The following is a 26,568-nucleotide window of genomic DNA, read 5'->3' as shown; positions in this document are numbered from 1 at the left end:
CACAGCCGTGCCGGGGTCCCTGACTTACAACATGAAAGACTGTTTTTTGTCTTCATTCATGTCAGATGCAGGAAAATACAGTTTAAAAAAACGAAAAAACAAAACCACACTAACCACTGCATTTAATGGCTGCATCTAGTGCAGTGGCTCCCCGGCAGTTTCAGGAGGTGCCCCTGCCTCTCTGGCAGGGGGAAGCCAATCCAGGACATGAGGGTCCCAGGTGCGTCGGCCTCAGCAAGCGCGAGAGCAGCAGCATGACCCCTGGGGATGCAGCTCCCTCAGACACCCGCACCCCAACGGTGCAAAGAGAGCAGAGCTGAGCCGCACTCAGCCGGGGCACTCGGCAGGACAAGGAGCAACGGGCACAGGCTGCAGCAAAGGAAGGCAAGCCTGGAGAAACTCCCTCACTTCGGAATCAAACAGAAGAAAGGGGCTCCATCCCCGGAGGAGGTGAAGCCCCGGCTCCACCGCAGCCACAACTAGCACACACCCCTGCCTGAGAGAACCCCCTCCGTGCCCCAGCCTTTTATATAGCCCTGCCTCTGTCACGTGACCAGAGAGCTGGGCCTCCTTCCCACGTGACCCAACGAACGCGCAGCCGGTTCCCCGCCCGCCCCACGTGACGCCGCAAAGCTCCGGCCTCCCCCACCACGTGACCCCTCCCCCCCAGCGGAGCGCGCCGATTGGCCCCTCCCTGTCTCCCCTGCCGATCACGTGCCGGGGAAGTGGCAGGCAGGTCACGTGCCCGGAAGCGGCGGAGTGGGGCTGGGGGGAGTGGCTGCCTCTTCTCCCTCCTCCCCTTTCACCTACCCCGTCTCCTCCCTCCCGCTTGTTGTTGGAGCGAAGGCTCATGTGACCGGGGCGGCCGGGCCCAGCCGGACAGCGCCCCCCGCTCCCGCCCCTGCCTCCCGGCCCGGCCTGGCCCGGCCATGGGGTGCTGCTACAGCAGCGAGAACGAGGCCTCCGACCAGGTGGGGGAGGGGTTCCTGGAGGGGGTGGTCCCTGGGGCGTATGCGCTGGGGGGTGAAGGGCCCTGAAGGGAAGGTTTGGGGGGGGGACCTTGGGAGGGGAGGGGCTCAGGGGGTCCCTGAAGGGAGGGGGATGGGTAGGCCCTTGTGGGAGGGGGGGCTTGAGGCCTGTGGGGAGGAACTGCTTGGGAGGTGACCCCAAAGTAGGGCCTGCCCAGGAGAGCGTGGGCTGGGCGAAGGCCACTTGGGGTGGGCATTGGGTGTCTGGGGAGGGTGCGTGGGGGCAGGAGGCTGCTCTCCCTGGGGAGGCTGAGGTTGGGAGCAGGGCTTGGGGAGGGGAATCGGGGAGTGCGGTGCCCCCATGTGCATGGGGAGGGGGGTGTCTCCCAGTGTGCCGCAAGCAGGAGTTGCTGTGGGTGCCTGGTGCGTGGGTTGGAGGGGGGGAGCTCAGTCAGGGCTTCCCCATCCTGCCGGTTGACCCAGGAGGGAGGTGGGGCGGGGCTGGGGCCGTTGGGGTGGGTCTCTTCTGAACCTGGTGGAGACGCAAGGCTTTTGGGCGGGTTTCCTCTGCAGCTGCTGTGGGCAAGCGAAGGCAGGCAACTGGTCGGTCGGGTTCCTTCCTCCCCCGTTTGCTGCATTACAGGCTGTGGGGGGTGGAGGCTCCGCTGCTGGTTCTGCCTGAGCTTAGGGTTCTGGTGCCAGAAAATGAGGGAGCAGGCTCCCCCTTTCCACCCCTTGCCCTCCATGCTGCTGGTCAGGGTGCTTGGCTTGGGTTCACCAGGGCTCAGAGGCCTCGTGCCTACAGTGGCATGGAGCTGGGCCCCTCCATCGCTCACAAGTTGCTATTAGTGCCGGTGTTACGGCAGATTCATAGCTGTGCAAGAAGTTTAGGGGTCTCCTTTAAATTCCCAGTAAGCTGGTGTCAGCTTTGCCAAACCCTTCAGCAGAGCTGACACTAATTAAATCCCCTGGTTGGCAGCCTCAGCAGAGAATGGCTTGAGCCTTGGAGACAGTGTTCCCTTTGCATGCTTACAGGTGGCTCTCGCAGAGCTGCCTGGCGTTTGCTGGCAGTGTGTGGTGAGTTTTGGGAGGGGCGGTGGGCTTGTTTTGTTGCATCCCATACTGTAACCCTGTGGACAAAATCTGGTTCAGCTGGTCCTTCCTCTTGGAACAAAGCAGCTGCAAGTGAGACGGGAGGACCACAAACAGCATCTTCCTTTGCTCCCTGGGAATTATGTTTTATCCTGGTCTTCTGGTCTTTTCCCAAATGAATGAACTCAGGACCTCTCTGAATGCAAATAAGTTTTAATTGTGGCCACCATTTAGTGGGAATTGAACTCAAACCAAAGCTCCTTACAAATATTCAACATGCTCCTGAAGGTCCACTGCAGTTCTGGAATGTGCTTGCTTGTGTTCAGTGACGGCCTGCGCATCCCGGTCCAGAGAGAACTTCTAGGTACAAGCATGGGGTAGAGATTTGGACCTTGTTTTTGCTAGACTGGCTAGCAACTGATGGAGGGAAACCAGCCAAATGCAGGATACCCCCTGAAGCCAGGTAAATACCACTGTATGCAAGGCTTGGAGGAGATGGGGTAAGAAGCTGCCCCCTATATAAGGTCAGTGCACGCATGCTGGACAGACGGGAGCTGCTGCTTAAATCTGTCCCAGGAAGACCCTAGATTGCTGATTAGGTGCTATTAGATGCAGCTATTCAGTGACATTGGAGATAGTGGGATTGCCGGGAGGATGGAGATGATAATATTCTAGGGTTAATTAATGACTCTTGGCAGCAAGGTTGCTCCTCAATCAGAGCTGTGTTTGCTTTGCTGGGAGCTTGAAAGGACTCTTGTTTCTGAGGCTCCGGTGATGTGGTCTGGCTTTGAATGGGGCACGCCCGAGTTGCAACAGGAGTGAAGTGGGTTGGAAGTGTATAGGCAAACCCAGTGCAAGGGCTCTTCTTGACTAGGTCACAATCCAGCTGGCTTTAACAAGCACCTGCTGACTGAAACTGGCCCCTTCTGCTGGTCTGGTGACAGCTGAGTCGTCCCAATACTTAGTCAGTGGTGGAACAGCTTACTCAGGCTTGCCACTGGGAAGTCTCGCTCTGTGTTTGTCTAAACCTTCCTTAATTTCCTTACTTCAGCTGTGCAGAATCACCATGGAGACCAACCAGGCCAGACCTTTATTTGCCCTTTGCCCGGAGAGTTTAGTTGATTGCCTAGACTGCCTGAGCCTGCTTTGTTGGAGCTGGTGGTCCTGCTACCTCTCTCAATTCATCCCCTCCTGGGCCCCTACACACATTTGAGGGCATTCATGTGTAGCTGGCACAGGACACACCTTTGCAAGCTCTCATTGTTCAGCTGTGCAAACCCAAGCTTGGCCCCTTCTTCCCTGGCAGGGAAGGCAGAACTTTCACCCATGCAGGATTCGAACCTGTCTCTTCAGTCCTTCCACTGTGTGGATGTTCCTGGCACTGTCTGGGCCTAGACACTGCCTCCCCAGAGCCCCTCAGACTGGAGTAGATGGGGGTTGGGTTCAGGGTGCCTTGTCACAGCCTTGGGAGTGGATGCGTGTGCATATCGGCATGGGTCCATGTTCTGCGCTCTTCTACCCCTCAAGTATAGGCATAAAACATTGTCCTGTGCTCCTGTAGTAAGACTAGGCCCAGGCAGTGAAACACAGGGAGGAAGCAGCTGAGAGGGGCTACCTCTTCCTTCTGCTCAAGAGTGGCCTTCTCTCTGGTAGCTGGGACCCATTATATGATGCCAGCTGGGCCTGTTTCCTGGCTGGGCAGCATGAACTGTACAAACGTCTCCAGCTGTTGTGGTCACCCTCCAAAATGGGAAGTAACCAAGGGCTCGTCTGCAGTCAGCTGCTGCCACAAGGAAGCCAGTAGACTGCAAGGCAGATGCACAACTTCAGCTGGCTCCGGCTGGAACTGCACAGCCTGCTACGGCTGCTGTGTGGGCAGGGATACAGTGCGCCCTGAGAGGTACTAGTTATCAAAAGAGTCGCAGCAGGGAGCACAAGTGCTGCCCAGTGGCTAGGAGACCATTAAGTCTATCCCCCTGCATTTGCAGGCTGCCCTCAAGGACTCCCCAAAATCCCCACTTTATACCCCTGCGCACAGCTGCAGGGCAGACCAGAAACCCTGGGCGCACCCTGTAGCAGGGGAACATGGGCACTGCCTGGTGATGGGGAGCAGTCAGTAAATAGCTGCTCAGAGGATCTCCCCAGGTCACTGCTGTTTGCAGAGCTGGTGTATGGGTGGTAAGCTGGGGGTATGCCCACAGCCATAGTGCCACCGGCTGAGCTCGAGTCCTGCTGAGGGGATACTGGGACTGAGACCCTTGCCATATGGGCCAGAATTGTCCAACCATGGCCCTGAGCAGTGAGCCCCTCCGTTTGGGGCATGCAAGCTCTGGTGTCACTGGCACCTCCTTGCTGATTCTCACGGTTCCCTGGGGGCAGAAGGATGGGCCTCTGGAGATGGTGTTTCCCACAGTGGGGAGGAGAAGGGAATGGAAGTGGGGGGGTCTGAGTAGGTGGGGTTGGGGTGCCCCTTGGCTTTCAGGTTTTGGCTGGGCTGCCTGACTTGTTGGAGGCTATGGACTTTCTCCTCATCCTCTAGCTGTTCCTTCTGGAGTCTTTCTCCACTGCGGAGAGTGGTGGCCTTCACCATGCTGTGCAGAAGTTAGAGTTGAGCCTAGGTCCCAGTGTCACAGAAGTCCAGGGGGTGGGGGAGGTAAGGGCTCCTTTGCCTCCCAATAGCTGATGTTCCCAGTCTGTAGCTGTGGCAACACTTGACAGCTGATGCTCTGAGCCTGTCTTGGCTGCCTGTCAGTGCCTAATCCTCCTTCCTGGCCCTGGCCTGTTCTTAGAAGCACTTGGGAATTAAGCCTCAGGTCAGGCTGGAGCTGCGAGAAGCTGCTGGCTCTGGGGCTTCAAGCTGGTGATGCTCTGGGCATCTGGCTCCTCCATCGCAGGTTTTTTCCTATGCATGGATTCCCCTCTGACTGTACCTCCAGCACCACCCTGCTTTCTGTAATGCCTCTTGCTTTTCTCTTGCAGACAGGAGGATTTCTCTCCTGTCCAGGACTTGGTCCCATTGCTGATCTGACTGATTTCCTTCCCCAGAAGAAGGGACAGGAACATGATGCAGCGTTTAAGTGCTGGCAGGAGAGAGGCCTGTTCACCTGGTCTGAGATACTCTTGTTTGCCTGGACATTGCATTGCCCAGCTTTTCAGCTGCAGGATCAGCCTCTCCATCCTGTGACAGGCAGGTCTGTGGACAGTGGTGTCCCTAGGCCCAGGCAGAGGGGTGGGAATTGTGTAGCCTGCTGCCGAATGCAAGTGACTGGGATTCTGTTAATGACAGAGGTTTGAATTTGGGGTCCCCTTGCCTCTGGCAGTCTGCTCTGTGCTTGTTGGGGTGGCTCATCTGTCTGGGCAGGGCTGGGGAAGTGCTAGTAGTGAAGGCAGGCTCCCCTTGGTGCTAGGGAGTCTCTCCCAGAAGTCAGATGCAGTAGTGGTGCTGTGCTACAAGCAGCCTCCCCTGTGCCCCTGCAGGTCTGGATTTCTTGGGAGAGGGAAGGGGGCATCTCCAGGCCCTGTTTTGGGGGGACGGGGTCTGTCTCCCATCTACTTCTGATTAGTAGGTATGTGATTATCAGGAGCTCCCTGTTCTCTGTCCCTTCTGGCTGCCACAAGCAGTGACAGCTTTGCCAAGGGGCAAAGGGATTTTCCAAGCTTTGGGCCCAAGATCTGTGAAATTATGACACGGGGAGAATAGGATGGGTTTGTGTCACTGGTGTGAGACATGCCAGTCAGGGTAGTGCGCCCCCAGCAGAAGCCTCCCCCGACACCCCTCTATAGAGGGCACGGTGCAGCAGCAAGCTTGGCTGGTGATCGGGCCCTAGGACCTCTCCCTGTCCAGTGGAAAGGCCTCATTCCCCACATGGCCCTCCTGGGGAGCCTGAGCTGCGGACAGAGAGAGCGCTCCTTCCATTTTGCACTAAGAACTTCTGGGAAAGGAAATCTGACACGCTGTGGAGGCTGGGAAGGGCAGTGGCTGGGAGGCGAAGTCCTGGCTTCCACACAGATGCAGCTGTCGTTTAGAAACAGACTGGCTTGCATTCGTGGGCCGAACAGAGAGAGCCCAGGCAAGCTGAGAAGGCTGCGGAGGGCTTGTCTAGCTCCCCAGCCACTCGGCTCTTTCCACTGCTGACCTCAGGCTGGGTGCAAACTGGCTTTGAACTCATGGGGTGCTTTAGGGGTGAGTGCTGCGGGGACAGTGCTCCTGCCTGTTACGATGTGGACCCTGCACCTTGATGGCTTGGCCATACTCCATTTTCCCCCATGCATGGTGCTGATCTCAGTGTAAGGAGGAAGAATCCTGCAGCAGATCCCCAAGCTGTGACCCCTTGGGCTGAGAGCCACATAAACCCAATCCAAGAGGGGGTTGAGCAAGAACCCCTGCCAGCCCCTTCCTTCATGTCAGGGAAGTGCCTGCCTCTTCCAGGGCACTGCTGGAAGCTGGAGAGATCTGCTCCCCACTGAAATGTCAGCATACCCTCTGATCTGGCCTAGCTCACAGTTTTCTTCCCAAGGGACCCCATTGAGCTTTGCACAAGGGCTGCATGACTCGGCACGACTGGTTACGTCAAGGGCACTGACTACCTTTGGGTGCAGCAACTTCGATGTACTCTTGTGCATGGCTGGGTACAGTTGCACTGAGGGACTGTGGCTGGCTCTGCTCCTCCCAGGAAGCACAGCACCCACACAGGCACAGCAGCAATCCCAGACAATTAAGGCCTGCTTAGTAAGATGCAGAACCTCCTCACTGGCTGAATTGCTCTCACAGGCTGCTTGGCTTGGCTGTTGATGCACACAGGGTAGCACAGGACATGGGGACCTTCCAAGCCATTGAGTCCAGCCCAGCCTTCAGGGGAAGGTGGAAGAAGCCCGTTGGGGCCGTTCTGCTCAGTCCAGGATTGTCTCACACCATCTCCAAGCTCTATCTGTGGCTCTGAATTCCCTTTGCGCCCTCCTACCTCCCCTGCTGACTGCAGGAGGTCTCCCCTGGTTATTTACTGGGGCCTCTTTCTAATTTTAGCATAAGGCTCTGGGTGGCCTGTGTTGCTGTAGGGAGCAAGTATCTCAGTGCAGAAGGTCTGGAATAATCGAGTGATATCCATCCTGTCCAGACTAGGAAAATAGCTTGCCCAGAGGTTGGTGGGCAGGGTGTTAAGCACGGCTTTGCAAATGAACTCCTTTGAAAGTTAGCTGGTCATGTCTGGCTGTAGGACAAACCTGTTCTACTAGTTTAGCCAGGGCCTGGTATTGCCCTGGGCTGAGACACATGCCTGGTTCCCTGGAGAGATGTTTCCTTAAGTCCTGGCTGGCTTGTCCTCACCTCACTTAGCTTTGTGAATTCATGGGCATAAGCATCGCAGATTTTCAGCAAGTGTCAGAACTCCTATTCCAGTTCACTGCTTGCTTCCCTAATGCCAGCCTCGCTGCTGCTGCTACCCTGGCTTCTGACTGTGGCGATGTGCTGGACCGAGCTGTCTACAAACGGGATGCTTACTATGGCAGCTCCATGGAAAGCAATAGCGTAGATGGATCGTGGGCATGGTTGCCATCATACTGCCAAACCCTGCTGCATGAATTTGGGGGCCCAGTGAGAGATCTTTGTGCCCCAGCAAGTCGAGCTTCCAGTTTCATTGCTCTGGCAGTGAACTAGAGGTCTTGGCTTTTGCGGAGAAGATGCAGCATATACAGGGGTCTCTTTTGTATAGTGTCAGAGATCAGCTGCCAAATCTATGAGCCCCTGTCTGTTGTTATTGTTCAATGTGCAGACTCCATCTGCCCTGTCTGGGCACTTGTAAGGATTGCAGCTTTCAATCAGGAACTGTGCTGTTTGTTGGGCACTGCATTCACACGGGCTGTCCAAGATGCTCATCTTGTGAAATGTTGTTTTGAAGCATCTGTATCCAGATCTCGGTCTGTTCAGCTTGACCCATGCTTCTCTGTCAAGGTCGTGCCCAATGGGGGACTCATTTGGTGTTGGTGTAAAATGCTGTAGGAGTAGGTTTGACTTTTCCCAGCAGTCGGCCCACTCCATTGCTGCCCATAGGTTTGGTTCAGCCTCTCCTGTCTCTTCCAGGAGCTTGTGGGCTTCGTGTAGGGCTACATCAAGACCATTTAGAAGCCAGGGCTGTCCCACAGATGGCACTTCAGGTATTGCACCGAGGGCAAAGACTGGCTTTGTAGACTTAGTGACCTCTCACTGGGTATGAAGAAGGGCAGCCAGGAAATGGAGGGTCCCTGTTTGCTGGCCTGGTGCAGCTGGTGGGCGGTATGGCTCTAATTAAAATGTGATCAGCTTTAATTGAGTGCTCTGATAGGGAACCCAGAGCACCTCTCCCCTGCTCAGTATGATTTCAGCTAAACAGAGCTGTTGGCATGCTGCTCTCAGCTTTGCAGTTGCTTTTGGGTTGGCTGAGGTGCTGGATACACATCAGGACTGTTTTAAATAGCTGCTAGGACATGTGATGAAGCAGATGATGTCATGGGGGACTCTCACTAAACAGGGCTGATAGAAAATCCTTTGCAGGAAGGGTGAAGGTGAGCATCAGAGGGGCTGGCTCTGCTGGGTAGACCTTTCTTTCGAGGTCTTGTGAACTAGTAGATCTTCTACTTGTGGGTCCCTTTCAAGCAAAGGCTGGAAGAGAAGCTCGTTTTCCTCCTCTTTAAACTTCTGGTTTGGTTCCTCGACTTGGAATTAGAGAACGGTGGGACCAGGTGAATAAACTGACATGAAAAAGCCCCCTCTGCATCTGCGGAAGAGGTAGCTGCCAACAAGCTCTTAAGGAAGCTGTGGGTCCGCAAGCTCTGCCAGAGACTGCACCCATCCGGTGGCTTGGCCCTTTTTCAAGCTGTCCAAGCAGGTGGTGTTTGAATATGTAGCTGCTTTGTTTTATGATGGTAAGTTCAGGCATCGCAAGCTGTTTGAAGGTTACATTTTTAAGCATCAGGCTTACGTGAAAACCATTTGAAGTCTCCTGTGTCCCACCTTGTCTGAGAACTAGCAGGCCCAGGAGGCAGTGCATCTCTGGCCTCTCCTCCCTAGAGCAATCTTTACTCAGGGACATGAAGGCTGGGACTGGGGCAGCAAGCCTGTGGTGTGCCCAGAGGGATCCTTGTACTTGGACCGACTAGTATCCCCCGGATCGGCTGGCCAAGGCATGTTCCCCTGAGTCTGGTAGGGAGTGGATCACGCCGCTGCAGCCTCCATGATCACTGTACGGGGGGGGCGGGGGTGCTCTAGTCCTGTGATGCTCTTCTGAGGGAACTAGCCTGGCTGCGTGTCTGGATGGCACTTGGCTGAAGTTGGATAAAGAGACCTTTTAAGTCATCCACTCAGTACTGGGGGAAGGTTTTCCCCATGTGGCTGGTGGCTATGATGGACACACAACTGTATTATGCCACCTCTCATTACAGTCAGTCCATCTGATGGTGTCAGTGGTCAGCAGAAGGCTTGGCCTGCATGTGACTGCCCCAGAAGGGCCTTACCAGGCAAGGGTGGGCTGTGTGGAGGACAGCTTACCTGTAGTATAGGTACCTGGTGTCGGTCCCCGGGGCCATCACCCTCGTACCTCTTGTGTGCAGTTGCTGATGGAGGCTAGGCTTGTGCGTACTGGTTTAGCAGTGTCTGCTGGAGGTGCAGCATCTCTTGTGATGGCCTTTGGACAGGAGAAAGCTCTTGTGCTTCTGATTTCTGCAGGCAAGAGGGCTCTGCTAGTGCAGCTGAGCTTGCTGGGGGACCTGACAGAGATGCCCTGAGGGCTTTCTGGTGCAGATGTGCCCTAAGAATGGAGGATCTTCACTTGCTCCAGATGCTCGAGAGAAAAACCAGCAGAGTAGTTTCTCGTTCCACGTTACTGGGTTGGGGCACTTATATAACTGTCTCTCCAGTGGGACAGTGTTGTGTTGCAAGCTGGGGGGGTGGGGTGCTGTCTCTTCTCTTCTGTCTTGGTGGCTGGCAAAAAGCTTCCAGATCCTGGAGCATGAGATGCCTTCTGCTTGTGGTGGATACAGACCTCATATGGGGAGAGGAGCCAGAGAGGAAGGCCACAGCCTGAAGGCTTTGACCAGCTGCTTGCCCATGCTTCCCGTGTTTTCTGAGCACTGCTGGGGGCTCTGGTGTTCGGCCTGCAGGAGAGGGGAGCACTCAGCCAAGGAGAAACCTTTCTGGTTGCAATCCAGCAGTGTTCTGATGGGGATGGGTGTGGGGTAAAAGCTGTCCGGAAGCGCCATGTAACCAGGCAGGTGCTGTTTGAAGGGCTGTCGGGGTTTGAGCTAGCTGGCAAATCAGGAACAGATGAGCTTCCTTGGAGCCAGAATTGAGCTTTCCTTCTCTCTTTTGCTCCCTGCAGGAAGAGGAGACAAAGCGGCTGCTGGAGCCCGCTGCCAGCCCCCCAAACAAGGCGCTGAATGGCACGGAGCACAGCTATCACAACCTGCCATCTGCCCGCACTGATGAGCAGGCCATGCTCTCGTCCATCCTTGCCAAGACCGCCATGTGAGTTGGGGCCTGGAGCCATAGCTCTGCCCCCGTGGTGAATGGGGGCTGGAGTGGGGAGGACAGAGCTGGGGCGGGGAGAGGAGGTGGCAATGGGGTCTGCACGGTAAAGGATTGCTTAGACTTCAGCAGAGGAATTTGTCTCTTCTGCAGGCAGGTAGAAAACGGGGCTGGAAGGGATCCCAGGGGGCCAGCTAGTGCAGTCCAATGTGGGTAGGGCCCACAGAAACTTTGTAGGCTGGTGCCTTGCTCCAGACAGAACCATCCCTGTCTAAACCAAACCAAACGAGATCTCAGTTTGGGAGTGAGGAGGAAATGGTGAGCATCCACAGCCAAGCCATCCAGTCTCAATGTGCTCCAGCCTGTGTGAGCCTGAACAACGGAGCTAAAAGAGAGCAGGGTGGGGGCTGGGGGCCTGAAGTCCAGTTGCGTCCCCTCGCAGGCAGCCACACCCCATAACTGCACCCCGCGGCACACCAAACTCCATGTTAAAGCTAGTAGTGCCTTTGGCTCCCTTGCTTCAACGGGTAATCTGGTGCAGAACATCTTTTCTGTGAGGGCTGAAAGCATCCCTGAGTGTGTTCCCATCTGCTTCTGAGGCTGTATTGTGCATGGTGTCCATGCCCCGTTGCACCAAAGCATTAGTGCCTAGTGGTCTGGTCCTTACAGTGCCAAGTAGCCATTGCTGGCCCTTGGCTTATACTGGCAGGCTCCCTGAGGGCACTGAAAGGTGAGAGAGATCACCTCCACAGGGTTTTGTCATGGTGCCACGGTATAGCACTGTTTTCTGTGGCTTGGAGTGCCACATAAATCATCAGAACCATAGAGAAGGAGGGTTGGAAGGGACCTCAGGAGGTCACATTTAGTCCAACCCATTGGTCCAATTGGGACCAGCCTTGACTACATCATCCCAGCCAGGGCTTTGTCTACCCAGGGCTTAAATACCTCCAAGGATGGAGACTCCACCACCTCTCTGGGGAGTCTGTTCCAGTGCTTTACAACCCTCCTTGAGAGAATTTTTCCTAAAATCTAGCGTAAACTTCCCTTGCTGCGAATTGAGCCCATTGCTTCTTGTTCTGTCATCTGCCACCACTGAGAATAGTCCAGCTCCATCCTCTTTGGGATCCCTCTTCAGCTAGATGAAGGCTGCTATCAGATCCCCCTGCTCCCCCCCCCGTCTTCTCTTCTCATTATGTCATGTATCACATTCCATCTGTGCTGCAAAATTTGGACTGAGCTGGCTTTTAGCACCTAGGCTGGGAGGGATCTTCCAGCTCTGGAGCATGGCTGTCACAGGCAGTCTGGATAATTCCTGCTTGGTCTGTCAGGCAGATGAGCTTGGGGCAACGAGGCCTCAGGCCAGGGGAGAGAGGTTCTTCTTCAGGTGTTGCATGGTCTCAGACCCATAAGATGGGGCCTGGCACAGGAGTCACTAGTGAGGTCAGACTGGAGTCTTCTCTGCTTCAGTCATGGGCCCAGCAGGGCAGGATCCCCTGAACCTCTGGCCTGGGAGAAGTCACTTAATTCTCCCTGCTCCATCTGCAAGTTGCGGGGGTGGTGACTTGCATTTGTTCAGTCCTTGGAGCCCTAGTTGACATTGCTTAAGCTTGGAAACTCAGTGCAACTTGCTCTTGCCGCCCAGTCCTCTGTCAACAAGCTGGGAAGAGAAAACTCAAAGTAGGAGCCAGCCCCGAAGCAGAGAGGTTTGAAGGCCATGGTGGAAATGCACGAGGCCCGTTGGGTGCATCTGGCATTGATCTGTGCCATCCCCAAAATGGAAAGCACTGCTGCCCCCTTCACCACTGAGGAGACCGAGGTGCCGGGGCAGAGCATGCAGTGAGTCAGCTGGGGTCAGAACCCTGGTTTCCCACCTCCCAGTGTAATGCTCTGCTTACTGGCCCAGGCTGTCCCCCTTACAGGGCCGGGGGAGGGAGCTTTTCATTCAGCACGGCCTTGGGGACTTGGTGCCCCCACTTGGATGTGGCTGAGCAGAAATCCCTCCTGGGTGTGTGTACACACAGGCAGCACCCCCTCCTCACCCTTCTCCCCCACCCTGGGTGTGTGTAACTTGATTGCATGTGCTCAGCATACTGTGGGCTGCTGGGTGAGAGGGTGTGAAGCTGGGCCTCAAGGCTGGACTCTTTCTTAGTAAGGGAAAGAGAATACAGCCTTAGCCTGGCATTGCTTGGGGAGTTAACATGGTGATCATGGGAGTAGCCCAGGGGGCCCTGTGACCCATCTACAGCCCAGAGGTGCTGGGAAAGCTGGAGCAGTATCTCTGCCTCAGTCTGAAATGGCTGAATCCAGTACTTCCCGTCTGTGGCACAGCAGCTTCCACATGTGGGTCTCCTCCCAGCCCTTGAAGGGCACAGGTATGTTGGGCATGGCGGGAGGCACTGATTTGGACAAGTGAGAGGCATCTTCAGGCCACAGGCAGTCCCTGCTTGTCTGGCTCCTGCAGCTGTCCTAAGCGCACAAGGCTGGCAGTGGCACAGCCATGTTTCCGTGTGGCGGGAACCCCTGCCTGAGAGGACAGGCTCTGTTCCAGCCACCTGACTTCTAGCTTTGTGCTAGACCCACGCTCCCATGCAGGCAGAAGCCCATGATCAGATGGGGGAGTATTACTGCTCCCTGCCCTGGACCCGAGGGTGCAGGGTGCAGCTTCAGCACCCAAGAGACTCGGGGCTGGGACTTAAACTGAGCTGTGTGGGCTGCAGGACTGACCACCTTGCCTCCTTCCACAGTAACATCATTGACGTGTCGGCTGCCGACTCCCAGGGGATGGAGCAGCATGAGTACATGGACAGAGCCAGACAGTACAGGTAGGGGAAGCCCCAGCTTGGGCGGTTGATGCTGTGGGGTGAGCAGAGGTCTCTGGTCACGAGATGTGTGGCAGGACCCTGGTACAGGTGCCCTGGGCAGCAGAAAGGCTGGGAGCTCTGGGGGCTGCACATGACCCTGGCGCCATACATGAAGCCTGCTGTCAGTGAGGAGGCAGCACTGGCCTGCCTTGGCTCAGCCCTACTGAGGTGTTGACACCCTGCTGCCTTCCCTCAGGCTGGGGGTGGGGTGGGGCATGCTGGCTTCAGGACAAGCTTGCTGGACTGGACAGATAACTTTCAGGGTTCTCTGTGCCACCTGGATCCTCCATGGGGGACTTGCTTGGGGATGTGCCCCTCACCAGGAGTCTGGCTGTTTAGCAGCTGCGGTATCTGTAAGTGCAAGATGTGGGGAGGGGACATCTCGTTCAGAGCTGGGGCTTTCTTCAGGTATCTGAGGCCTCAGCACAGCCCTGCCTTGCTGCCCGGTGTAGAGCCTGCTCCACATCGCATGCTAGGAGCTGCCATCTGATTCTTAACCTCACGCTCTACTCTCCCCACACCTAGCACGCGGCTGGCGATGCTGAGCAACAACCTGACACACTGGAAGAAGCTCCCGCCTCTGCCGTCTCTGACCAGCCAACCACATCAAGTGCTAGCGAGTGAACCTGTCCCCTTCGCAGACTTGCAGCAGGTGAGGAGCTCCCTAGACCAGAGAGCAGGTGTCCTGTGAGCTGACCCATGGAGTCCCTCCCAGGCTAGACTTATTCCCCCCCTCCCCCCCAAGCAGTGCTTGGTGATCCAGCAACTCGTGGTCTTCTGGTTGAAGGCACTCTTGCTTTCCAGTCATTGAGGAGCTTCCCAAGACTCTGCCTCCATGTCTCCTTGATCAGTCTCTTCCTGTTTCTAGCCTTACTGAGTGTAACCCAGTGGTTCCCTTCCCTCCAAACTTACAAGCACTGGAACATGGTGTATCTTATAAAGATCCTGCTTTAGCCATTCTTTCTAGCTTCCCAAAGCCTGGATCAAGTCTGACCAGGCTAAATATACCTCTGCGGCCTTCATTTCAATAACCACAGATCTAGATTCTTTCTTCATAGGTTTGTAGGAAACTCAGGCTGGAAGGGACCTTGTAAGGTCATCTAGTCCAACGCCCTGCTTAGCGCAGGATTGTCTGTGAGTAAACCATGCCAGCCATGTGTTTTTCCAACCTGTTTTTGAAAACTTCAAGGATGTAGACTTCACAGCTTCTCTAGACAGCCTGTTCCAATGTTGGACCACTCTTGGAGTCAGAAAGTTCCTCCTCATCTCCACTCTAAATTTACCTTGTTGCAATTTGATACCATTGCTCCTGGTTCTGCCTTCTACAGCCACACACAAGTCTCTCCCATCCTCTTTATAATCACCCTCCAGGTATTTAAAGACTGTGATCAAATCCCCCTTCAGTCTTCTTTTCTCCAGACTCGGTAACCCTAACTCTTTCAGCCTTCCTCATTAATCTTGCTTCCAAGGCCTCTGACCATTTTTGTTGCTCTTTGCGGGGACTGTTTCCAATCTCTCCACATCCTTCTGAAGTGCAGGGCCCAAAACTGGACACAGTGCTCCATGAAAGGCTACCCCAGTGCTGAATGGAGCAGAAGAATCACTGCCCTCAACTTGCATGTAACCCAGGATGCTGTTGGCCTGTTTTGCACACTGTAGGCTCTTATTCAGTTGGTTTCACTGCCTCAAATTCCCCTAACACCCGAGAGCCAGAATTTATTTTTCCTTGGGCCTCAATACCCTACAGCAAGGTCTGCAGAGCTGAGCAATGCCCCACTGTCTCCAGAGGCCTGGCCGGGCGGAAGAGGTTCTGTAGCACTACGTTTTGTAGCACTACCTGTTGAGCAACTGGGTTGCCCAAGAAGGGGCAGGCTCATCCCTTACCATCATCTTAGCTCATCAGAGGGAAGTGTGGGGACACAGGTACATGGATCTCATTTCAGAGGAGGAACTGTTTCTGAAGAGCAGTGGCTGGTGCAGTCTGACAGTTAGGTGTGGAAGAGCCAAGAGCAATTAATTAGCAAAACTGCTCCAACTCCACTCCTTCCTCCAGAGTTAGTTGAAGAGGTAACAAAATGTACCAGCTGCTGCCCTCTTTGAAATGCCACCCTCTGTTCTCTTTCTAAAAGCGTGCTGTGTGTCCATGCTCTAAGAGCGCAGTCGCATTTACCTCTGGGTCATTTAGCTAGGGTTTTCCTCCAGAGCAAGATGGTGGTGTCTGAAGTGGATGCACAGCTGAGCCTCTAGAGATATGTGCAGTAGGGGCAGTTGCAGAGCTTCACCTCTAGCAGGTGGAGGACCATAGCCTGTTGGCATGGAGGAAATGCCCCCCTGGGGTGAAGATGACTGGTTACATAGGTGCACTTACCCCTCACTTCCTGGAAGAGTTTGGCCCTGGGGCTAGTCTAGATGACTTTGTGAGGTCCCTTCTGGCCCTACTTCCCTACAATCTTATAGACAGACATGTGTCTAGGATGGTTTAGTCAGGGACAATCCTGACTTGAGCAGAGGGCTGGACTAGATGACTTTGTGAGATCCCTTTCAGCCAGACTTTCTTATAATCCTGTGACTTAAGCCAGTGTGGCAGGGCTGTGCACCATGCATCTGCTCCACTTTTGCTCTGAAGTAAGTGTGTCATGGCCACAACCCAAGAGGGGTGAAGACACCAGTGATTTAAAGTCAGTGGCTCAGCTCTGCCCAATTTGGAAGCACTGAGGTCCTGTTCCTGCTTATGCCGGGGTGATCTGGAAACCTTCCCTTGTTATCCTGCCCCAGGAGCAGAGGCCCAGCATCACTCAGAGCAGAAGCCTCATAGTGCACACCACAGTGGGGCAGAACAAGGCCTCTGTGTGTGGCTGATCCTGAAGAAACATCCTGGGCTCTGCAGGCTCCTTGAGCACTTTAAAACCAACCCTGTGGATGCTCCTGCCTCAGTGACTTCACTGGCTGCCTGCAGTCCTGCTTTTCTTTGCCTTTCCTAGTTGCCACAGTACGTGGCTGCAGACGGCTTGGCTCCTACGAAGTCCTGCTGGCCTTGATTTAGGAGGAAGCAATCTAGGGAGACAGCTGTCTCTCATCCACTGCACTCATGTGAGGCTGCTTAGCAGCTGTAAACGGCTGTCTCATTAGAGGGCCAAGCTCATTCATGATCAAACCAGGGAGGCAAGGTGAATGCTTGCATCCGTCACTGCAGGTTAACAGGAAGGCTTGTGCAGACCTGCTTGGGCTGGGCTTCTGTGGGATTTCTGACCGCTGTGGGCTTTGGCTGGGCCCGTACCTGTATGAGAAGTCAGAAACAATGGTAGTCTGGTGGCACTTGTTGCTGAGGAGTTCTGAGCCCAGCACAGTGTTCATGGGAGCTGTACTGGGAGAAAGGCATCATTCAGATAGAGATAGAGGTCATGATGCTTGACTGCAGAGCAGCATTTGGAGCAGTTCTTGTGTCAGAGGAGCTTGAGTCTGACTCTTGCTGTCATCTGCTTTCTACTCCGCTGTGCATTTCCAGCTGAATCCAGCCTTCCCTGTGGCACTAAACAGCTCCCCCATCCCCTCGGATGTGGCTGAGATGGGAGCTGAGCACTCTTCCTATAGAAAGCCTGTGCATTTGTAAAATGCCTTGGGGTGAAGGCTTAAACTTCCCATCCTCAGCTGCTGCCGCCTACCAGAAACGCACTGCTGCAGAGCCACGAGCCTTGTGGGGCTGTCATAATTGATGCACCTTTTCCTTATCTTAGATATTTGGATACCTTGGCACCTCTGTGGAGAACACCAGCTCCTGGGCTTTCTGCTGGGCCTCGTGCCCCTGCTTCCCCGTAGGGCAAGAGCTCCCGGGCTGGATTCTCCCTCCCTTGAGGCAGCACTTGGGCAGCTATCTGTAACTGCAGCTGACCCCAGTGCTCCATGTGCTTGGATTATCAACGGGCAGCATTTCCCCTGGGGGTGGAGGCGAGCCTGCTTTCCAGCCGGCTCAGCCACGAGGGCCCTGAGCCTTCTGTACATCACAGGGGTCAAGGGACGCACCTGGCAACTTCAGCTCAGGGTCTCATTCTCCCAGGGGCTGGAGGCTGGAGGGCGGTGGGGGGTGATGTGGAGAGCTCTATATGGGTTGTAACTGCAGCCATGGAGGGGAGATGTTTGGCTGGGGCCTTGACTACCCGGAGTCACTGACTGTGAAGGGGCTGACCAGCAAGCTATTCAAGCTGCTTCTTGGTGGGTACAGCCTGGCAATGCACCTGCCTCTTCCCCTCCCTGCCCCTGCTGCAGTGACCAGCCCTCTTAGGCCAAGGCCCCTCGGTCATTGGCATTGCAGCCAAACACCGGGTCTCTGGGGTATGGTTCTCTTTCGCTTTCCCATCACAGTCCTTCACGTGCATCTCTCCTTGTCCCCAGGTGTCCCGGATAGCCGCCTACGCTTTCAGCGCGCTCTCACAGATCCACGTGGATGCAAAAGAGGAGCTCGTGGTGCAGTTTGGGATCCCCTGAGCTGGCGCCCGTGCCCGCCCGCACCCCCTCGCTCTTTCTGTTGCCCTCTTCCTCTCTCCCACCGGCGCCTTGCTGCCACAGAACTTGTACAGATCCCCCCATTTCCTACTAATTGCCCAGGAGACTGGCACCATCGCCCAGGCCCCGCTGCTATAGGAGGCCAGACTTGGTCCCAGGCTTTCCTTTTCTCTCATGTGCGTGTGTGCGGGGGGCAGGCTAGCATAGCTGTGGGGAGGGGAGATGTTGTATTTCATAGGAAGCCTGTATTGTTGAGCACAACGGGAGGCATTTCTCCAGCTCCCGGGTGCCCTTATTTCAAAGACTGGGGACAAGTTGGACTCCTGGCTCTTGGCAGGTTGGGCGGGCTTCAGTATCCCTCCCAGTCTACCAATTGCTGGTTCAGGGGATGCTGCCCTTGAGGCAATGCCCCCCAGGCCCTCATATGTTCCTGGAGGGCTGGGCTGGTTGGTGTGTGTGTGTATGTGTGAGTGTGACAAAGGCATGGAGCGGGCCCCACTTGTGGTGCTCCGCGCAGAGCTCTGTCTGCCTGACGCCTGAGGCTCCACACGCCCGGGCCTTTCAGTTGGATTTTTTTTTTGGTTGTTTTTGTTTTTTAATTTTTTTTTGGCACCGTAGATAAAGCCCTTTCATTCAGCCCCAGGTCCCTGCTGTGTTCTTTCTCCGCTGTGAGGCAGGAGCTCCCTCAGCACTCGAGGGATGGAGGGGTGCAGTGAGGACTTGGGAACGTGGTTCCCCTCCTTTGGCTGCTATTGGAGGTGGTCACTTTTGTCTGATCTCCTTGGGCTTCTGCAGCCCGTGTTAGCTGGCTGGCTCTTTTCTGTGCCGACTCATTTCGTGGTCCCTGGATAAGCTTGGTGCCAATGCTGCATCTGCCAGGGGGTTGCAATCATCGATACCCAGGTGCTGTTGACAGGAGGCCTGTGCTGGTTTCCAGAGCAGGATACCTGGGAAAGGCTAGACCTGTGGCACTGGGCCCCAGGTATGGATCATCTCAGCATGGTGGGTCTCACTCTGCTTCTGGCTTGGAGTGCTGGGTTCTCTTTTTCATCCCCTGAGCCTCTGTTGTTGCCATTGGGCAGTGGCACCCTCAGGCCTGGGCATGAGGCAGGCAGGAGAGTGCGAGTCCCTGCCCTGCGTCAGCAGCACTTCATGCCTCTTCCCCCACCTCCATAGTTGCTTGTCCCTGCGCTGCTTCTGGCCTGCTGCCTGAGCAGAGTCTGGGCCTGTGGCAGTCAGTGAACGTCTCTGTGCTTGTTTTGCCCACTGGGAAGAGTGCCCAGCCTTTTTCAGTGCCCCTGCCCCTTCCCGAGGCCAACACTGCAGCTCAGAGCCGGGGGAACTGGTCCCCCAAGGCAGCAAGGCAAACATAGGGGTTTGCTCGTCCCTGGGGCAACTGCATTGGTGTAAGTGTAACGATCAAGCCATACCATGAAAGCAAGGGATCTCTGCCCGACTGCTCCCATAGGCAGAGGCCCAATTCCCAGGCTCTGCTTTCCTGGCTGCCTGATCCCTATCTGTGCTACCTTCCGCTTTGCTGAAATTGTCCCCCCAGCTCTGTTTCTAGAGCAGTCCTTCCACTCTGCAGTGGAGAAGCCTGGGCTGTGGCTGCAGGTGCTGGGTTCTGACCCTAGGCCTGAGGTCTGTGCCCTGCCGACCCCAGTGCAGTACAGTAGCTGATCTCAGCTGGACATCCAGACCCAGCCATAGGTGGAAACGGCAGGACTGCTACAGCTTCCTGCATTGGAGCGGAGCAGCCTGCGTCTCCCCCAGCACTGGCAGAGCCTCATGCTCTGAAATGTCTCCAGCCCTGAGAGCCTCTGGAAGGGAAGGGGGAAAGCCCCCAGGTTCTTCACTGAGCAAAACACACCAGCTAGGGGCAGGTTTTAGCAGGGAAGGTAATGAACCTTAGGAGCAGCTTTTGGGGAGGGGGAGAATCTCTAGCAGCAGCTGCCCTTGTGAAATGAACTCAGATTCAACCGGGAGCAGGGGTGCTGGGACAGCCTGGGGGCAGCCCCTGGGCTACTCAAGTGGGGCAGGCTGATGTTTGTGTCTTGGGGGTCATTGCCACTGGGGGCTAAGTCTGAGCCGGATGCATGTGCATTGCTGAGTGTTTAATAGGACGCTGCCACAGGGTGGCAGGAGCAGAGTACATGGGCACCAAGCACGATGCCCTTCCAGCTGAGTGCTCAGGGCAGCTCCTCACAACAGAGCAGGCAGGAGCATGACCCCAAGAGGCTGAGCTGGGACCCTCAAGTCCCCCACTGCTCTGGGTCTCGTGTTCTCGTCCCAGCTAGTGACCTTTTGGCTTTGGTGGCAGAAGTCCCTTGCGGGGGGCAGGTGCCTTGATGTGGGTGCGGGGCCCTATCCGGAGCTCTTCCTTGACTTGATGCCCCAAGGAGCCTCTTCAGGAAGGTGCCTTCCCTTTGGGTGGGCTGGTTTCAGCCAGGCACAGAAATGAGTCCTGTACCCCTCTACCCCTCCCGGCTATGTTGTTGGCTCCTGTGGCTCTGAGCCAGCTGCTGGGACTCGGAGCAGCAGGAGGGCTACTCTGTTGTGCCAGGGAAGGGTGAAATTAGCCCTAGCCCATCACCCCGTCCCCTTGCTGCCTAGGGGGGGTCCCATGTCTTTCTCTGTAGCACTAAGTCCTTTGTTTCTGGGGCTGCATAGGGGAGAGGGCCTGGTACCTTGCTTTGGTAGCTAGCTTGTTCTGCTCCCTGCAGTTGTTGCCTGGAGCAGTCTGCATTGGCAGTACCTGGGCAGCTGCAAGGCTGGCAGGGGCAGCTCCTGCCCCTTGCTGTGAGCAGGGAGCTGGGGGTGGCTTTGGCCAGAAAGGGGCTGTAATGGTAGGGAAGAGCCTTGTGGTTTCCAGGCGCCTGCCAACTACCTGCACCCCAGGGAATGATGCCTGCCCCTGCCAGCCTGGAACAGGCTGCCTGAGGGTAGGATGGATGGAAAGGGGCCAGCCTCCTTGCTGTGGCTGGATTCTGGGGCAAGGTACTTCCGGGCTACTGGCCCTCCCCTACTCGGCACCAAGCCATGCGGGTGGGTTTTGGGCTGTGGATCCCACTTCGTGCCTCTGCCCGGTGGTCTCTGGGGCTGCTGTGCTGGGAAGGGGCTCATGACTTCTGGTCATGGGCTTATGGCCATGGTTGCCAGGAAACCACTCGAGATGGCAAAGGGCACATGAGCTTCTTGGAGGTGTGCGGTCCTGGTGGGTTGTTGCCCTTCACAATTCAAGCTGACTTGGAGATAGGGGTTGGCACAGTGCAAGTAGGACTCATCTCAGGCTAAAGCAGGCGCCTGGGACACCTGGGTCCTTGCTGTTGTTCCCCCTGTTCTCAGGACAGCCCCAGCTCTCTGGCACTGGCTCAGCCCAGTCCTCGGTCACTCAGGCCCTGCTCCACAGTGCGGCGCGAAGGGTTTATTCCTGTGTCCCATGGGGCTTTCAGGCTCTCCAGGCTGGGGAGGGGGCCATGGACCAGTTGTGGATCTGCAGCTGTGGTGCCCAGCTTGAGGCCTGTCCTCAGAAGTGCGCTCTCTTCTTCTTGGCCTTCTTCGGCTGGGCGTTCATGCGCTTCCAGATGGTGGCGGTGGAGCGGTCCTGCTTTGTCACGGTGCTGAAGTCAAAGGACTTGAGCTGGGGCAGTGTGGACAGCACGTAGCTCCTGTGGGGGCATGGGGACAGAGCTGGCACCTGCGGTCACCAGCCGCGATTGCAGGTGGCCTGCAAGCCAGTGGCCCTGCTGCAGCCTGGCCCTTTGCTTTGGAGGGACAGACACAGAGCCATGGGGCAGCCTGCTGGGGAACAAGAGCTAGTTTTTAGCAAGTTCCAGTCCAGGCCCGGTGATGCCACAAGAGAGAGGCCTGGACAAGCACCTCCTGTGCCCACCCCCAGCTTGGCAGGGGCACCTGGGCAGTGCTGTGACACCCACCCCCTCCCTGTGGGGCTGCATGCAAGGCAGGAGGAGTCTGCAGGGGTGGCCCCTGACCTCTCCCCATCCTCTGGCTCCTGCTCCCCCATGCCCTGGGCTGGGGCAGGCAGAGCGATTCCCTGGGGACAGGCGCATCCCTGGGTACCTGTAGCCCTTCTCCTCCTCAATGGGGTTGCCGTGCAACGTGAGGCTGCGCAGGTGGGGCAGGACGGCCAGCTTGTCCACCTCGCCCAGGCCCTGGATGCTGTTCCCGTGCAGCTGGAGGCAGTGCAGGTTGCGATACGTGGTCAGGATCTGTGGAGCCCAAAGCCTGGGGGTTAAGCGGGGGGGCACGGGGAGGTCCTGTGACAAAGTGCCTCCCCACACCCCCCAAGCAGCCAGGAAAGTGAGGCATGGGATGGGGAAGGACCCCCTCCCCACAATGGTCCCCGACTGAGAGAAGCAAGGGGTATGCACCAGTGGTGCTCAGCACTGGTCTGGCTTTGTCCCATTGACATCCCTGCCCCCACCCAGTTGATCTGCAGTATCTGGTTCTGCTGTTCTTCCCTGCCTCATCCCAGACCCTCTGGGAGTAAGTCTGCAGCAGGGGCACAGTGACCTCCAGTGCGCCACACACATTTCACAGGTGGGGAAACTGAGGCACAGAGGGTAGGTGGTCTAAACCGGGGCTGGCAGCAGAATCTGCAGGCCCTGTGCCCAAGGCCTGTGTCCCACGTGCACCCACTGGGTCGATGGTGGGCAGGTCGTTGAAGGAGAGGTCAAGCCAGGCGAGCTCCTCGGGGTTCTCCAGCAGCAGCTCCAGCGTGGGGCCCAGGTCCGTCAGCTCGTTGAGCGTGTTGTTGTTGAGGCGCACGGCCCGCGTCAGCATCCGGCCCCGTGCTGAGCATGGGATCGCCCTCGGGCCAGCCCGTGGCTCCTCCGTCTGCAGGTCTGGGGAGCGGGGAGAGACAGCTGGCTGGGAGGCTGGGCACAGCCGGGCCCCGTCTGCGCCCGAGTACCCTGGGGTGCGCTCCCCCATCTGGCTTCCTGCAGGGCTGCTCCCGGGTTTCCAGGGAATGTGGCGTCCTCATGGTTGAGGCGCTGAGCTGGTACCTGGATTAATATTCCCAGCTCTGCTACTGGTGCTCTGTGCTGCCTTGGGCAAGTCCCTTCCCCCCTCCCCCCTTCATCTCTGCCCCATGGAGGCCACCTGGAACTGGGCAGCTGGGTGTGCAGGAGGTCCCCCCCTCGCTGCTGCCGTGCCCGCCCTGCCATGGCTTTGTGCCCTGCAACGAGGCGGCACTGGGGGCCAAACCGCACCTTGGAGGAAGCTGATGCCTCGGAAGGAGAAGTCCAGGGGCGGTGCCCGCAGCGAGGGGCTGCAGCTGTTCCAGCGCCAGCTCCGCGTCCCGGCCATGCTGGGGAGAGACGGGGCACGAGTGGGCACGGCTCCCCCCGCGCTCCCGGAGACTCCCCCCGGCTGGTTAGCAGTAGAGGGGCTAGGCCACGGCGCGAGGCCGGGCCAATCCCAGGCTGACGGGGCCTCATTTGCTCACGTGCTGCACGGATAAACGTTGGGGGGCCCTTTGCACTCGTCTTCACACTCACTGGCCCCTGCCACAGATCTGCACACTCACTAACCTGCTTACCCTTGTGTTCATGCTCACTGGCTCCCAGCACGTTTGCACACTCAGCAGCTCCCTTGCACTTGTTTTCACACTTGCACAGATTTGCACACCCAGCAGCTCATGCTTTTTTTTACACTAGCTGCTCCCAGCATGGATTTGCAGTCAGCTCCCTTACACTTGTTTTCACACTTGACTACATGTACACCACCACCCTTACCCTTGCTTTCACACTTGCTAGTTCCTAGTGCAAGTTTTCACATTTGCCGCTCTCTAGTTCCCAGCACAGATTTGCACACTCACCAGGCCATTTGTTTTTGTTTTCATGCTCACAAGCCCCCCAGCACGGATTCACACACACACATTAACCTGCTTAGACTCATTTTCACACTTGTCATTTCTCACTGTGGATTTCCACACTCACTCATTGCTAGTTCCCTGGACCAATTTGCACGTGTATTGCCCCCACTTACATGTGTGCTCCCACTCACCACCCCCCTGCACAGATTTGCATGTGTGGCACTAACCCCCTTACACTTGCTTTCACACTTGCTGCCCCCGCACGGATTTGCACGCTTGCTAACACACTCACCCCTGCGTTCGCACGCGTGCCTGCTCCCAGCACAGATTTGCACACTCGCCGCTAGTCCCCAGCAGATTTGCACACCCGCTCACCACCTGCCTCGCACACTGGCTCCTCCCGAGCCCAGCTTTGCACACTCACCGGCCCTGTCGCACGCGCGTTCACACGTGCTAGCCCCCAGCCCGGGTTTGCATTCCACCACCCATAATCGTCTCCATGGCAACCCGAGCCCCGCCCAGGAGCCGCACGGCACGCCGGGAAGCCGAGTCCTTCCTTTCCTCCCCTCCCTTCTCGCGAGATCTATGCCCGCCGCGCGCGGCCTACTGGGAGCGGGAGTCCTGCCACCCGCCACGTAACGTAGGTGCGGACTGACGTCAGTACCGGGCAGCCAATGGGGAAGGGCTCGGGGGGGCGGGGCGCGGCGCAGCGGTTTGAATCGGGGGCGAGGTAACGGCCGGGGGGAGGAGCGGTGTCGGGGGGTGCTGTGCGCTACGGGGGACCTTGTGGGGCACAGCCCCCCCCCCCCCCCGCGGCCGTCTTTGGTTCTGGGGAGTGTGCCCTGGGGGAGGCTGTGCCCTGGGGGGGATTGAGGGGGATATTTGGGGTTGTGCATTGCTGGGGGTCTGTGCCCTGGGGGGGGGATAGAGAGGGTATTTGGGGGGCAGGGGGGTTGTGCATTAAGGGGGTGGGCTGTGACCTGGGGGTGGGAATTGTGGGGGGTTATACCCTGGGGGGGAGGGGGACGCCGGGGGCTTTCCGCAGCTCAGCAGGCGCAGCCGTGTTTTGCGCCCCTCGTCTGAGCTTGGCCAAAGCACGTGACGCTCACGCCCGTCCTCCCTGACAGGGGGTCTCGCTCTGGCCCTGCCCGGACTCTCCTCAGCCACAGGGCCCCGTGGGCTCGTGGCTGCGCGCGAGGGTCGGGACAGGCGGGAATGAGGCATGGATTGCTGCGTGCCCTCACGGAGGTGGTTTGGGAGCAGCTTCATGTGTCGGCGAAGCCCTCGATTGCGTCGCAGACCTCGTAGGTCTCGGATGTCTCCTTTCCTCGCATGGTTTTAACCTCTCCGGAGGCTGTTCGTCCCTGTCTCGCTGTGCGAGCGGATGCCTCCACGTTGAAGGGTGTCCTTCCCGCTCTGGGATCTTCATCTGCTGGTAGCTCCAGCAAAAGCCTGTGAGTTCAAGTCCCGGGTGTGAGGATTTCCCGGGTCACAATCGAGTTTAATTTATACCTTTGCAGCACGAGGTTGGCGTCTTGGTCAAGCGCTGCTTTCTCGTTTTTTGTTTTTTGTTTTCCCTCTTCTGTTTTATACCTTCACTCCCACTTTTTTAACTACTGATTTTTGGTGGTGGTTGCAAAAAGTGGGATTCAAACCTAGTGCGCTGAAGGGTTGACACGACCCCTTGTTTGATTAATGACAGAGAGGCTCTAATAACTATACCACAAGCAAGCTATAAAACTAAATGACAGGAGGGGTGGGGAAACAACTCCTTCCCAATATTCAGTAAATGAGCTGTCACAAAAGTCCGGTATCTGTTAGCTGCAATGGTGTCTCTCGCCAGTACAGTCAAGGAAGCGGCTTCAGTCTTTGGAGTGGCACCGGCGTGGATGAGAGCAATCAGCTGGGTGCAGGTTGCAATACTGTGGTGATTTTTCTCTCTCTCTTCTGAAGCCCATTTTGCTAGCAACTCTCTTTCTTTCTTCAACTCTTGAATTGTATAGCTTCAAAGTATTCCTCCTTGGTAGCTGGTCGATTGAAGTCTGAACAAAGCAGGTAGGGAGGGACCATCATGTTACAGTTGCTAGCTGATCAGATCCTGTTTTGGGTCATCCCGTTGTACAGCGGTTTTTTGCAAGTTTTTGATCTGTCTGGAGGTTACAGTTGGATCTAATGGGGTGGGTCTTGATTGACTGAATGTGACACCTCGGGACATTGCTGCTGTTTGGGGTAATTGTTTGAACAGTGGGGCAGAGCCCCAAATTTTCTGAACCTGGTAATGGTTTGTGGAGACATTTACAAAACCCCAAACTGATATTTCTTCTTGTTTTGAGAAATATGTTTTAATCAAGGGAGGATGTGTCAACCAGGAGGATACAGTCACAGAGGGAGATGCAGTTATTTATGAATGGTTTTGCATAATAAGACATTGGGTACATTAGTAATTAGAGCAGGAGATGAGATCAACTGGGATTGTTTCATTTCACATGGTCCCAGTTATGATCTTGCATTCTTGTGCAAGATGCACTGTTATTGTATTTCGGTCATTTAAATTTCATGGGTAGGTCTGGCCAAGCTTTCATGGTCAGCCATGGTAAAGTAATTCTACTAAGGACCTGGAGTTTGCAAAGGGCATTTTTGCTCTGTCTGCATAAATACATAAAAAGGAAGCTTTCCAGAAGTGGAAACTTGGACAAACGACTAGGGAGGAGTATAAGAATATTGCTCGGGCAAACGGGTGAAATCAGGAAGGCCAGTTGTAACTGGAGTTGCAGCCAGCAAAGGATGTGAAGTGTCAGAAGAAAGGTTTCTACA

At 56.2% G+C, this 26,568-nt stretch overlaps 3 protein-coding genes across 6 annotated transcripts in view; 2 read left to right on the top strand and 1 right to left on the bottom strand.

Moving 5' to 3' along the window:
- Positions 1-744: 744 nt before the first annotated feature.
- On the top strand, positions 745-18,551 carry LAMTOR1 (late endosomal/lysosomal adaptor, MAPK and MTOR activator 1). The gene is made up of 5 exons (XM_090030856.1): positions 745-971; positions 10,409-10,554; positions 13,299-13,376; positions 13,941-14,067; positions 17,805-18,551. Exons 1-5 carry the CDS (start codon positions 930-932, stop codon positions 17,895-17,897), a joined length of 486 nt encoding a protein of 161 aa, XP_089886982.1. The 5' UTR covers positions 745-929; the 3' UTR covers positions 17,898-18,551.
- A 1,013-nt stretch (positions 18,552-19,564) lies between these two features.
- On the bottom strand, positions 19,565-24,268 carry LRRC51 (leucine rich repeat containing 51). 2 transcript variants are annotated; one of them, XM_090031785.1, is made up of 5 exons: positions 24,179-24,268; positions 23,150-23,247; positions 22,575-22,780; positions 21,996-22,144; positions 19,565-21,716 (listed from the first exon to the last, which is right to left on the bottom strand). In XM_090031785.1, the coding sequence occupies exons 2-5, from the start codon at positions 23,244-23,246 to the stop codon at positions 21,542-21,544; spliced, it is 627 nt and encodes a 208-aa protein (XP_089887911.1). In that variant the 5' UTR covers position 23,247; positions 24,179-24,268; the 3' UTR covers positions 19,565-21,541. The 2 variants fall into 2 exon arrangements, with proteins under 2 accessions (XP_089887911.1, XP_089887912.1); XM_090031786.1 differs by having other exon boundaries at positions 19,565-21,583.
- A 188-nt stretch (positions 24,269-24,456) lies between these two features.
- Positions 24,457-26,568, top strand: part of NUMA1 (nuclear mitotic apparatus protein 1) — a 43,216-nt gene continuing 41,104 nt past the window's right edge. For 2 of the 3 annotated variants that reach the window (XM_090030850.1, XM_090030852.1), the window contains exon 1: positions 24,880-25,208. The gene's annotated coding sequence lies outside the window, so the exon portion shown is untranslated. Of the gene's footprint in view, positions 24,485-24,879; positions 25,209-26,568 lie in introns of those variants that run through there. The other variant, XM_090030851.1, reaches the window with a different exon arrangement.

This window comes from Crocodylus siamensis, chromosome 1 (assembly GCF_052110815.1).
Source record: "Crocodylus siamensis isolate JL-2025a chromosome 1, ASM5211081v1, whole genome shotgun sequence".
In the NCBI taxonomy this organism is placed as follows: Eukaryota; Metazoa; Chordata; order Crocodylia; family Crocodylidae; genus Crocodylus; species Crocodylus siamensis.
The sequence above is the reverse complement of the archived record's forward strand: the minus strand, read 5'-3'. Positions and strand labels throughout refer to the sequence as shown.

Excerpts from the sequence above, each read along its gene's own strand:
- LAMTOR1 (XM_090030856.1), top strand. The coding sequence starts at position 930 with ATGGGGTGCTGCTACAGCAGCGAGAACGAGGCCTCCGACCAG. Across the intron at positions 13,377-13,940 it reads GACAGAGCCAGACAGTACAG|CACGCGGCTGGCGATGCTGA; the intron begins GTAGGGGAAGCC and ends CCCCACACCTAG. Across the intron at positions 14,068-17,804 it reads CCTTCGCAGACTTGCAGCAG|GTGTCCCGGATAGCCGCCTA; the intron begins GTGAGGAGCTCC and ends CCTTGTCCCCAG.
- LRRC51 (XM_090031785.1), bottom strand. The coding sequence starts at position 23,246 with ATGGCCGGGACGCGGAGCTGGCGCTGGAACAGCTGCAGCCCCTCGCTG. Across the intron at positions 22,145-22,574 it reads ACCTGCCCACCATCGACCCA|ATCCTGACCACGTATCGCAA; the intron begins GTGGGTGCACGT and ends TGGGCTCCACAG. Across the intron at positions 21,717-21,995 it reads GAGGAGGAGAAGGGCTACAG|CAGGCTGCCCCATGGCTCTG; the intron begins GTACCCAGGGAT and ends CTTGTTCCCCAG.